General features: G+C 32.6%; 1 protein-coding gene across 1 annotated transcript; it reads left to right on the plus strand.

The window, feature by feature from the left end:
- Positions 1–1,031: 1,031 nt before the first annotated feature.
- On the plus strand, positions 1,032–6,349 carry LOC132748967 (neprilysin-like; the record flags this gene model as incomplete). Its single annotated transcript, XM_060738628.1, has 5 exons — positions 1,032–1,165; positions 2,973–3,038; positions 3,526–3,630; positions 3,922–3,998; positions 5,732–6,349. Coding segments are annotated over 5 exons (482 nt in total), but the record flags the coding sequence as incomplete, so codon positions are not given.
- Between the last annotated feature and the right edge of the window lie 7,547 nt (positions 6,350–13,896).

The following is a 13,896-nucleotide window of genomic DNA, read 5'->3' on the forward strand; positions in this document are numbered from 1 at the left end:
AAATGTTCACCAAACACCAGAATGAAGAATGTTTTCTTTGTTCGTTACAAATATCAAGTCAATAATTGACTCAGAATTTTCAGTAAAATGTGTGGGTTCTTCGATTAGTTGAGCCAAACTAAATTGTTGTGTAAGTGCTGAAATTTTTCTATTTGATAAATTGTTTAAGGCATTATAGTTAAAATCCCCTGTTATAATTATATTTGTTATATTAGTATCAAACAGCAAGAGCAATTGAGTCTTCAATAAGACCGTTGTAAATTGCATCCGAGTTTGGTGCGCGATAAAAAACTCCAAAAAGAATATGTTTGTTGTTTTCGAGAATAAGTTCAATCCAGATATTTTCAAGAAAGTTAAGTTCAAGATCACGTCTTCTGGTGTAATGTAAGTTATTTTTGATATATACTATAACTCCTCCGTAAGTATTTTGTACGCGATCTTTACGTTCGGGACTAAAATATGATGTAAGAGCGAGATCTTCGGTAGGTATATTCGGACAAAGCCATGTTTCAGAGAAAGCCAGTATATCAAAGTCACGAAGTTCTGAATAAATTAAGTCAAGTTTATTACGAATGCTTTGGACGTTTAAGTGGACGAACGAAAGGTGATGTTGAATATTAGTAAAATCGGACTGAGATTGGTCTGAGCATGTTGAAAACAATGATTAAGGGCCAGGGTTTTTATGGACATCACCGGCCATCAAAATAAGTAAGTAAGACGATATTGATATGACGTAATTCCAGCCATTTCACACATAAACACACAGGAACAAAAAGATCAATAAAGGATTAATCAAACAAAACAAAATAAAAACATGAAGCGTTTAATAGTAAAAATCATAGATATTAAGAAAGTATTAAAACAATACTGAAAATAGATTTGGAAACGTGACTGAGTTTCGTACTTCTTTATGGTATATTTTAGTCACATTTAAGGTTATTTTCTCAATGTAATTTTGAAAATGATACATGAAGTTAGTCTAAAATCATGAAATTAAATTTGACGGAAACAGCATTTTTGTTATTTTATAGGATTACAATATGATAAAGATGGTGCTAATCAGAGGTTGTGGTCAAAAGAAGACATGAATGAATTTAGCAAAAGAGCTCAGTGTTTCGTAGATACGATCAGCAACATCACCGTACCTGGGACTGGGGGAATGAAGGTACTGTGCACGCGCACGCACACACGCATTTTTTTAATTTTGTTTTGAAGAGTCTTTTTTGCATAATGAGATCACCGGCGCTTATACATAAGTTACACCATTGAAATTTACAAATAAATGTGAAGTATGATATTAAAGAATAACAATGTCAATTTTCAGTTCATAATCATGCATGATTAGCATGTTACACATTGGCATATTTAAAAAGATGAATTTGAAAATATACATTCCTATGAAATATCAGGTTTTAATGTTGTAACATAGTGAATGAACACAAATCTGTCAGCATTTATCGTATAATCAGTCTTGATCATTGTTAGTATCAAGGGATAACCATAGAGGGCGGGCTCCAAAGATGACACTTATCATAATAATACTCAACACACATATCTCACAATTCTTGATACACACAATACATATTCTCATTAGACAAAATAATATATTTTAGCATTAAGTCAAAACATCGATTTCTACTTAGTTATACATGATACAAAAATCACATGGTACATTTTTGTCATTTATCATTGAATCAGCAATATGAAAAAATAATGTATAATGTTTAATAAGCATTTGCATTTCTCAACACAGTGTTAGAAATAAATGTCCGTACCATTTTCAATACGCATGTAGTAATAACGATGAAACAACTTGACAAACACAATTATAACTCAAATAATTAAATTACTTTTGTTTTAAAGGAGTGTTTCAAATGTTGAATATCGGTAAACTTATTTCTATCGTGTTCAACAGAAACTATGGATCTTTGTCAAAGTATTGTTTGTCCACATTTTACATTCAAATATCAAATAAATCTTAGTCAAAGGCCATAGAAAATTAAAAAAGTTAAATAAGAAGTCAACATATACGTACAGTTTAATCTTTCATATTTTAATACCTTTAAGCAATGGAATATAAAAACCAATACCTATGTTGATGACTGCGTAGACGTGAGCCTAAGATTCATTTATTTTACTTAATTCTTTAACATAAACAGAAGTACACACTTTCTTTGCATATTTAGTTAGGACATACCTTTATGACGTGTTTGATCATTTAAACTTCATTTATTTTTATTCGGAATAATTATAGATTTGCCCTATGAAAAATTAAATCTGTAAATTCACCTTTGGAACATTGATTTTTTTGAACAATTTACACATTTATTGGTAGTACCAAATTTTGACTATAAACTAAGTGCTGTGGCACAAGGGTGCTGTAACACGCCATTTAAATCAAAGCATTTACACTTTAGATAACTAAATCGTCTGTGGTAAAAAGTAAAAAATAATAATATTTTTCGAGGTCCAGAAATAATTCAGTTATTACATTATCATTTCTTTTATTATTTTCATTGGAACTGAAAGATGAAACCTATAAGTTCAAAATCGCTTTCCAGTCATGCAATGATTTTTTGTACTGATAATGGCATTTTACAAAAAATGCAGAAGAATTTAAGATAACGAATAGAACTGTCCATTTTGTAAAAAAAAATATAAATGTTGCACAATCTTATGTTTTACAGTCAAATTGACTTGTAGATACCGGTAAAAGCTGATTGGTCATTGCTTCATTCGGTATGATTGTCCGTCAGTAGACCACAAGGTTTTCGCTAATTGTCTTAAAAAAACTATTTATTACAAAGTCCTCATATTTCACATACCGTTTCAACATAACTGGTCAATTAACTCTGTTGATTTTGGAAATTCACAATTCAAAAAAAATTATTTCATACCTAAAATTTGTCATATCTTTAAATTAATAAAAAACATATTATAGTACCAATACAATTATTTTTCTACCTGCACAGACTAATGGAGAAAGGACTTTAGCTGAAACACTTGCCGACCACGAAGGACTCAAAACTAGTTATATGGTGATATTATGTTGCAGGCGAAGCAACATTTTTTATCAATATAAATAAGATTAAAATACCATGTTTCCTGCCAAACCATCATTGTAGAAAGTTTTTATTTATGATTGTTATGCTTTGCTCACTTATCTATTTTAATTGAAGGTTATAACCAAAGTCTGAGCTTCATTAAAAAGATGTTATTCAATATCATAAGTTTATATTCCGACCATGCTTCAAGTAGGTACGTATATTAATATGCGTACCTGCTTCAAGTGTTACTTTTTATCCAATAAAAAATATTTAGAAAATAGTCAGGGAGGCAATGTATCTTCTTTAAAATAAACACGTAATCTTTATAACAAAAGGAAACAATGGCAAAAAAACTTTAAAAATCACCCAACATAATTATAAATTATTAAAATAAAATTTATTATTATAATAATGAAATAATAATAATAACCCAATTATAAAATTATTACAATCATTATTTAAAAATAACTGATTCTAGGCTTATATGCAGTGGCTGAAGACAAATAGGACAGGCAAAGATGAGAAAAGATTACCAGGACTTCAATATTCGCCAAAGCAATTATTTTTTCTTAATAGTGCAATTGTAAGTAAATTTCTTTTACCTTTTAGAAAAGGAAGAACATTGAGATCATACGAAAACAACAATTTCGCTCGTTCTGATATTGTTAGTCATACAGTGTGATTCAAGTATTGAATACCAGCCTTAATGTAGTTCTGGAGGTGAGGCCAGCTAGTTCATGCACTCATCTTGTAGTTATAATTATGTTTCAAGGTACTGTTATCATTATAAGGGTATCAAAGTAGTGTTAACCCTTTTCCGAATATATATAAAATGTCCTTTTATTTGAAATATAAATTTTTACTTTTTTTCAAGGACCAATGCAGCAAACTCAGAAGAAAAAAGAGAATATCATTGGTCAGATATTCAAATTATCCCGTGGAAAGTATAAGGTAATAAAACCAGCCAGTTGACATATTCGTTGTAACCAACTCCAGCTTATCAAGAGAATTCTTAATAATAACCTTATACGTTGGCAGCTTTTAGAAATGTACGGCCATCATTGATTTATTCAATTGCCATTAAATTATGTTTCTTCTCTAAATAATTCTTTAAAATGATTGGTGATATATGTAAAGAAAATGTTCGATCATTTGTTCATAGTATCTCGGGTTCATCGTAATGAAAACTGAATACTACTTAAGCCGATGCTAAGTTTCAGAAACATTGCACCGAGCCTGCAACATTTTCAATTTTGCCGTGTTGGGCTTTCTTTGGGGATTCTGTATTTATCTATTTTAAGATCACATCCGTGTTATTTGTGCCGTGTGGCGGCTGTAAAAAGTCTCCCCGTACATATAATCAATGATGTTATATTTTCTATCCTTGAAGATCGTTCAGCACGACATTATTGCTCTGCTTGTGGTATTTTTAGTTTTAACTTTTCGGCATTTTCTAGTTGGGTGGTTCCAATATTCTTACTTGAATAATGTTGAATCACCCTTAGGATATGTTGCCTGCTTTTTAAATTTGTCTTTTGACGTCTTATCTGTGATACGCATGCTTCATAACCTCTGATCCCCTTTCAAAATTCCATTTTCTTTAGTTCCGCCCATTGTTTTCTCGTTTAGGGCACACGCTTTTTATTACTTGGAATGGCACGGAAGTGTCACATTGAAGCTTCCATGATAACCGCCGTATGAACACATCTGCGGATGTTTCTAAATTCAAAATTTTACTATTTCACGTTTAAATGTTGAATAGGGGGCGTGGACGGTAACTTGCACTTTCCAGTACCGTCCATGAACAGGCTTAATCAAACCGAGCCTGCAACATTTTCATTTTTGCCGTGTTGGGCTTTCTTTGGGGATTCTGTATTTATCTATTTCATAAGCTAGACTTTCAAACGAAACTAAACGTTTTAAGCTAGAATACATTATATCTCTAATATCTTACACAAAAGAATTATTTTATGTAAACGGAATGTAATAAAATGCAGATATTTATAACAAGATGTTTATACGTAAGCATATTTTCGCACATGCGCATTTCACTCTTACGAAACATAAAGAAACAGATTTTTTTATTTTTTATTCAAACTGAAGGCAACATAAACTATAAAGGTTTGTCCAGCAAGCAGATAGCCATAGACTTGCTAGTTTTGTGTGAAATGCGTCATGAAACAAAACAAAAACAAAAATATGTAAAGTAAATCAAAGACAATGAAAATCCATGCACCCGATTAAATGCACATTATGCCTCAGAAAAAAAAATCATTATCTTATGTAGAAATACGATATAACAGTTAGAGAGAATGTTAAATGCCAATTTTTTGAAGAAATAGGCACATAATGATAAACCATTTGTCGTATAAGGAACAAAATGAAGCATAATCCATACACAATTCTAAAACACATGTCTGTACTAAATGTTCAAAGCAATATAGGATTATTGAGCCTTTAAATCATTTCTGTCTCCAGTTTTATTCTAGTATATTAGTTGTCCCAATTGAAAGCTTTGTACGGTAGTGTTTGCCTTCGGATATTAGAAGAGACAAAAATGTTGCTAGAGGTTAAGTATTAAAAATCGCTTGTTATACCTGAATACTATCATTTTGAAACATACATTTCACATATGATATCGCTATAAACAAATCACGTACTTTTGGGTGTATCCTCTATTGCAGAATAAACTTTCAAATGCAGAACAGTAAAGAATTTGCAGAGGCATGGAATTGTCCAGTTGGATCCTTCATGAATCCGGGAGATAAATGCAATTTATATTGAAAAACAAATGCAAGTGTTTTGAAAAAATGTCGTACTCTTATTGTAAAATACATGTATTGAATTATTGAAGAATTGTGTTGTAACTGTATTAAATAAAACGACTTTAGCGAGTATAAACATTAATGTATTGATGTAAGTGATGAACAACATCTAATAAGCGTATTGAAGACAAGAAGTATCAAGGTTAAGACCGTCTACAATAAATATTTTGAATTCTCACTAAATACGCAAAATAAGCCATAAAAGAATGTTCATTTTTTTGCTTTGATACATTATTGCACACTTATTTGAAGACATCCATATCTTAACGACTGTTAATATATTTACAATATTCTACAAATCTGTCTGTATCAGCTTCAATGTAAAATATAATCCTTCATCTTAAAGTAAGCAGTGTATAATAAACATAAATCAAGCTACTGAAATTAACAACACACCAACAAATATTAGGATATTAAGCATTTCTCATGTTTTAAATGGAATTATTCAGCGCCAACTTGTGCCTTAAACAATGCGCATTTGAAATTATGAACTTGAATTACTTATTTAAAATTGATTGAATTAAGTCCTACACTGTCGCATTTCAGAGAGTATTATTTTGAAGGTCTTTCTGTGTAGTTTATTTCCAATAAAAAATATGGCTATATTTGTTTTGCATTTGTGGAATAACACAACATGATCAGTGTATTTCAGTATTAATTAACTTTTCTATATTGGACACGTTTTCATTTCAAGTGCAAGGCTAATTTGAAATTCGCTACAACATAATTAACATAAAAAGGCCATTATGCAAATAGTTTGGCCTTTATGAGAAATCTTGGCTATTATGAGATTGGAGAATTTTGATTGGCTCTCCAGAATATGGGTTCTTTTAATATTTTGAATTGCTGTAAGATAGGTTAACGAGACTTTTTGAAACAAGACTCTCATATGCAATACCTTACAACGACGGAATACACATTAGTTTTTTTGTTCTGAAAGTACTTAACCTTTTTAGATAATGTGCAGTTAATAAACATAATTGTCATTATTTAAGCCTTTTCATAATGGCCTTGTTATTGGGATTTAGGCTATTATATAAGTCTTAGACCTTTAGTCCCAGGCTAATATAACTGTCTTCAGCCCAATAACAAGGCCATTATAAAAGCACCAAACGATAAACATTATAATATAGTTGTGACAAGGTATTAACTGTCCTGGTTGTCTGCTTATCTGTCGATTTGAGAGTATATATTGAGCATTACATTAGATTTAGTGCGATGGATTAAAATAGAAAATAACACATCGTTATTACAGTTTTAAACATATTTTTATCCAATGTTAGGCGAATGAATGATTATGATCTCACTATTTACCTTACTAAAAGATACATGTTAGTGTTTATTTGTCTTAACATTTTTAGTTTTGCTAAAAGTATATGTGTACAGTCTTACAAAGCCATCGATACATATGTATTGTGAGTTGATTGATTTATTTACTTTTTATTGTGTACAATGACTTTTTGGTGTCCTGCTGGAATGAAACTCAGTGGCCGTATATCGATACAGAAGCTAACAATGTGCATGTACCACTTGATTTTAAGTCATCTTGGTAATACAACAAGCGGAGAACCGATGCCAGATTCCGTTACAAATTGTAGATGTATGTTCACTAGCTTTGTCTCTTGCAGTCCCTCTGGTCCCCTTTCAAAACCCCATTTCATTTAGTTCCGCTTATTGTTTTCTCGTTTAGGGCAGACGCATTATTTTACTTGGGGACCATATGCCGCTTTTCATGGAATGATACAAACGTGTCACATTGAAGGTTCCGTGACAACTGCCATATGGATCTGCGGATGTTTCAAAATTTAAAATTTTACAAATTTAAGTTAAATGTTGAATACTGCTTAAGCCGGTGCTATAGGGCGTGGACGGCACCTTGCACATTCATTACCGTCCATGAACAGGCTCACTTAAACTGAACCTGCAACTTTTTCAATTTTGTCGTTTTGTACGTTCTTTAGGGATTCTTCATATTTCTTTCTATTTTATCGCCTCAGTAGTGTTGTTTGTGCCATGTTGAGGCTGTCAAAAATCGCCCCGTACATTCAATTAGGATGTTATATTTCCGATCCTGAAAGATCGTTCAGCACGACATTATTGTTGTGCTTTTGGTATTTTAGTTCTTTCTATTCGGCTTTTTTATGATCCCCGTAAATTTTTGGGGGAGCATATAGTCGCCGTCTTGTCCGTCCGTCTTTCCGTCCGTCCTTCCGCTTTTCTTGTACGGGACATAACTTTGAAACAACAAGAGGTATCAAAATGGAACTTTGTAGGTAGATAGATCTCACTGAGTAGGTGTGCAGTCCACAAGAACCGTAACTCTGCCTTGCCTTATTTTTGAATTATTCCCCTTTGTTTATTTTTACACTTTGAACTTTGTCCGGGACATAACTCTAAAAATATAAGAGGTATCAACATGAAACTTTGTAGGTAGATATATCTTATTGATTGGTGTGCAGTGTACAAGAACCGTAACTCTGCTTTGCCAATTTTTTGAAAAATTCCATTTTGTTTATTTTAATTTTTGAACTTTGTCTGGGATATAACTCTAAAACTATAAGTGGTATCAACATGAAACTTTGTAGGTAGATAGATCTCATTGAGCAAGTGTGCAGTGCATAAGAACCGTAACTCTGCCTTGCATATTTTTTTAATAATTCCCCTTTGTTTATTTTCACACTTTGAACTTTGTCCAGGGCATAACTTTAAAACTATAAGAGATATCAACATGAAACTTTGTAGGTAGATATATCTCATTAAGTAGGTTTGCAGGGCACAATAACTGTAACACTGTCTTGCCTACTTTTGAAGTTATGGCCCTTGGTTCATTTTGACACTTTTAACTTTGTCCAGGACATTACTCTAAAATTATAAAATATTTATTTTTTAAGAAGTTGAACTTTATCTTAACATAATTTTTACATTCTGACGCTTCAAAATTTGTGAAGTTAGCAGCCTAGCAGGAAGGTATAAAGATGAAAACCGTCGAAAAAGAATCGGTAGCACATACCTAGACCATTCCACTTCTTATTTCAGTATCGCGATCTTTATTTTTTTAAATGTTGAACTTTGTTTTTTTATTTTGACGCTTCGAAATTTGTTAAGTGAGCAGCCTAGCAGCTGGCAACCTGGCAGCCGAAAGAAAACTAAGGATAATTCAAACACGAAAACCCTCGGAAAGGATTCGGTAGCACATACTTAGACCATTCCATGCCTTATTTCAGTATCGCGATCTTGAATTTTTATAATTATTTTGACTCCACGAAATTTGTGAAGTTACCAGCCTAACAGCCTGACAGACTAGCAGCATAAAGAAAGCAAATGATAATACAAACATGAAAACCCTCGGAAATGAATCGTTAGCACATATTTAGATCATTCCAAGTCTTATTTCAGTATCGCAATCTTTATGTTTTTATATATTGAACTTTGTTTTTTTTTATTTTTTATATTATTTAAAAAAAAAACGGGTTCTGTGGAGTGTAAAATATGATAAACAAGATCAACAAGGAAAGGCGGCGTCCAATGAACGCAACCCCCATATGACCCAGCAACAAGAACCAGTGGCAAGGAGCCCAGGCGTACCCCAAACAAGAACATGACAGGGCAAAAGTTTAGTTTAGAAATATATTAAGATTGATATCTATCTAAAAATGAGAGAAATATGTACAATATGTAGCTTGACAACCATAATATGAACTGTTTTGATACAAATATCTTGTTATCGTGAGGATATTTAATATCAACCATGTTTTGGAAAAAAAACATGAATGCAAAGTCCGTCCTCTTATTATATCTCCGAAAAAATGTTAGCATATAATATCATGCACCTGGTTGTCCATCCGTCTTTGAACATTTTTGTTGTCCTGATTGAATCTTTTGGACTTTGCAGAATTGTTTACCATAATGAACCAATGTGCAGAGCGCAAGTTTGACCTTTCTCAGGTCAAGGTCACACTTTGTTATTTCATTTTTTTTTCACTCTGTATCTTTAGAACCAATAGAAAGAAATCATTTTTTTCGGCAGAAATATTACTTTCACACCCCAGGGATTATATGATTTATATAAACTTATATAGGAAAACACATTTAAGTTTCATTGTCAATGTGTGAAACTACAATGTTTAAAGCTAGAAATTTAGTATGTTGCATTGCCTTATTGACCTTTTCAAAATTGATATGAATTATGTCCCTTGGTTTAATATTAGTCCTGTCCAAGGGGCTTCTTAATTTATATATTACTTATGAACCAGCTACACACATCTGAGACTATGATACCGAGAGGTTAGATATTTGGCATGTAACATGTGGCCCACAAGGTAACTGGTATTAACCATGCCTCTTAAGTGAATATTGGCACTGCCCTGGGAGTCACTTAGTTGATATAGTCTTGTACGAGAAAATATATTTCCAACTAAAATTACTAATCAGTTTTTAGGATGAGACTTTAAAAAGAGGTCCCGTATATGAGTGCTTAAACACTTGGCATGTTAAAGGACCAGGGGAAGCTTCTGGAATTTGGGCATCCTTCTGAATCTTGCACTATCCTCTAAAATATATTAAATGACTAATACTCTTCTGGTGGACTCTTAATAAACTTAAATACACACACACAACACATTTCGGTCTTATTTTGTGAAACTGCAATATCAATAGCTAAGATATTGAGCATATACCATTACCTTGTAAATGTCTGCAAAACTGATATAAATCATGTCCCCGGTATCAAAATTTGCCTGCCCCTGCTGGGTCACTTGATTATAGGAACTTATGTGAAACTATAAAGCACTGAGATTAGATATTTGGCATGAAGCAACAATTTGTAGATTTCTACAGAGGTTATATCAATCATGACCCTCTGGTCGAAATTTGCCCTTCCGGCGAATCACTCGCCTCATGTACTCGTATACTAAGGTTTACGAAAACACATCTTCTTGTGGATAAAATATATGCCTTTATATCTGGCATATAGCATTGCCTCTATAAAAGTTTCATGATTCATGCGCTTATTCTTAGAGTAACAAATTCCTCCACCTTGGAGTCATATAGTTTCAAATAGGATAATTACGATAAAATATTTTTCAGACAAGTTTCTTGATTGGGTCTCTTCCCTAATTGAAAGATTATTTTTGATTACTCAGACAAATTAAATTTCGGGAGGTGTACAACCCTGCCTTTGCGGTGCTCTTTAATGTTTCAAGATCATTTTGATTATTGTTGCTAAGTTTAATTCTATGTATATTTCCCCGACTTAATTTGCTGTTCTCTTGTTTTAATTGTCAGGCTTAATGTGATGTTATGTTCTATATATATTGCTCATTATTCTAAAAACATATATTTAATTCTCTAAATGGACTTGGCTGCTTTTAATGTTTGGAACTTTGAGGATGTTAAGATGAATTTTTAAGTCTAAAATTCCCTGTATTTTTGTGTAACATCTGAAAGACGAACTTGTGACCCCTTGAATTTTGTAGTAATACAGTGTTACCACTGAATTATAGCATCCATTATCCATTTTTTTTATACATTTATTTATTTTACTTAAGGTAGAACGCGACCCGTTTTTGAACATGACGTCGTTGCGTATCCTTGGCAACTGTCACGGGTATTTCAACGCCATTGGCGGACAAAATATCTTAAATTCTAAAGCATTCGACGGAAATTATTTTTTCTTTAAGCTGATATAAAATTTATCGTTTTACACCGAAAATTGTTTGAGTAATAGTAAGAAAATTGTCAATTTTGTGAAAAATTTGACGTTCAGTTTAGCCGCATTTTTTGGCTTAAAATCGGCGTTTTAAAAAAACTCCTGAAATAAATTTTTGAATTTTTTTTTCTTTAAACGTCCTTTAAAATGAATACTTAGTCAAAATAATTTTAAAAAATAGGGGGTCACCGACTCAATTTTTTCGGTACACGTGCTTTTATTTCCCCCATCCCTTCGGATAAAAGTCACGCTAACACGGGGCGTTTGGTTTTTTGATGGTATTAAAACGATCGCACTGTGTCAAAATCCGCTTTTTTTTTTTGATGCGTTTATTTAAGGTCGCCGCCGGAAAGCCCATATGGTCGCCCGTACACTCAAGTCGGGTCATCCTAGAGCGTCCCGCCGAGATTTTTCGTCGATTTTTTTCCAGCTTTATTGGTGGAGGAAGACCCCAGGTGCCCCTCCGGGCATTATTTCAGGCACGAGCGGGCACCTGGGTAGAACCACCGACCTTCCGTAAGCCAGCTGGATGGCTTCCTCACATGAAAGATTTCGACCCGAGTGAGGATCGAACCTACAGTGGTGAGGGACCTGTGATCTCGAGTCAGCAACTTTAACCACTCGGCCACGGAGGCCTCCGCTTATTACGGCATTTTACGCTTTTATGACCACTGCGGAAAAAATATGGATAAAATAAAGAGTACGGAATTCCGTATATTATAGATAGACAGGTAAAAATAAGGGAAATTTGACGTACGGGACCGTATATCATGCAATACGTATATGACTAATATACTGTGATCCGTACACTCGTAATATAAGAAGTCCGTATTTACTAAAATGCGTATTTTTTTAATTACATTGTCAGATATTATCAAAATATGATTTTGGTTATTCTTGTAAATACAGATTTTGTATATAAAACAGAGAATAAAGATGTACTTAAGAATTACCAACTTTCTAATAAGTCTGATCTGACATTTGTCAGAATAACATTACATAGTAAAACTTTGAGTAAAATGAAATATTTCTCGGTTTTATTAACATGTCAGTTGCATACTGATTAAATAGTTAGTGAAACATCGACAGATCCTCTACAGTGCCCGTAGCATGTACAGAAAAAAAAGACATTATGTATTGTATATCTTTATTCTGTATAAAGATTTACAACGCAACACTCCTTTGTGCAGTATATAGCTCAGGGCCGCCGGTTCGCCTATATGTTCTGCTAAAATTCGCAGATGTTTCATTATATTTCATGTTTATAGTACTGTTTCTAAATTTTCCTGTTCAAAATAAATTCTACCATAAATTTGGCTATACAGTGAATAATGAATATTTGAAAAGGTCGATTTGATAGTAATGTGTTTAATACAACGTTTATGGCAAATCCTCAATTAATCGTTATTTTTAACATTATGATATTCTAAAATGATAAGCAAAACGAGAGAATTTGTATAACAGATGTTTATTTTACTTGTAGAATCGAACGTGCAATATCTGTAATCCAACCCCCACTGACATAACGTTTCAAGCATGACTGTTGCTTCACCCTAATATAATTGACTAAATTTCATTTATGAACCGTATATTTTAATTTGTCAATATTTCGCCAATTCTGTCAAATTGTTACAATAGTTTTTGATTTAAATCTGGTTTTAAATAGGTGAAATAAAATAATTATCACCCAAAGTATATCACTCATAGTGTGGGTAATGCAAAATGTATAGATTTGCAGATTTTTTTGTAGACTACGTATTAATTTATGATTGAATTTCTAAATTTACATAACAATATATAATTGCTTTTGTTCCTTAGGGCATATTTCTCGATTCAAGTTTATTAATCTTATTGTATTACAATATCTAAAAGAAACACCGCAATGATTACTCTCAGCTGTATTTATTTTTGTTTGCGCAGCATACGCGTTCCCGTTGAACGCCTGACGTCATTTTCTTTATATGCATCTGTTTACAATTCCGTATGGAGTTATAAATCATGCTTAAAAACAAGAAAAAATTCGTTTGTTTTCGTACAATTTTAAGAATTTGCAATGAAACATTGTTTTTGTTGTTTTATATGTATTAGTAAAACTCTAGATAAGCTGAACATTATTGCCGCACTTTGAAGTCTCCAATCTCATTAAAATCAGATCATCGTTTTTGCTCCGTTACTCTTCGCTACGAAGCGTAGGGTAGTGAAGCGACAGTTAGGATATGATTTTAATGAGATTGTGAAGTCTCAAATGTATCTGCATACGTCGAATTTCGTTACAAAATTACTCACGGGGTGGGGGAAATAAAATCACGTAGACCGA

The sequence above is a fragment of the Ruditapes philippinarum genome, unplaced genomic scaffold (assembly GCF_026571515.1).
Source record: "Ruditapes philippinarum isolate M1 unplaced genomic scaffold, ASM2657151v2 ctg1204_1_1_1_1, whole genome shotgun sequence".
Lineage (NCBI taxonomy): Eukaryota > Metazoa > Mollusca > Bivalvia > Venerida > Veneridae > Ruditapes > Ruditapes philippinarum.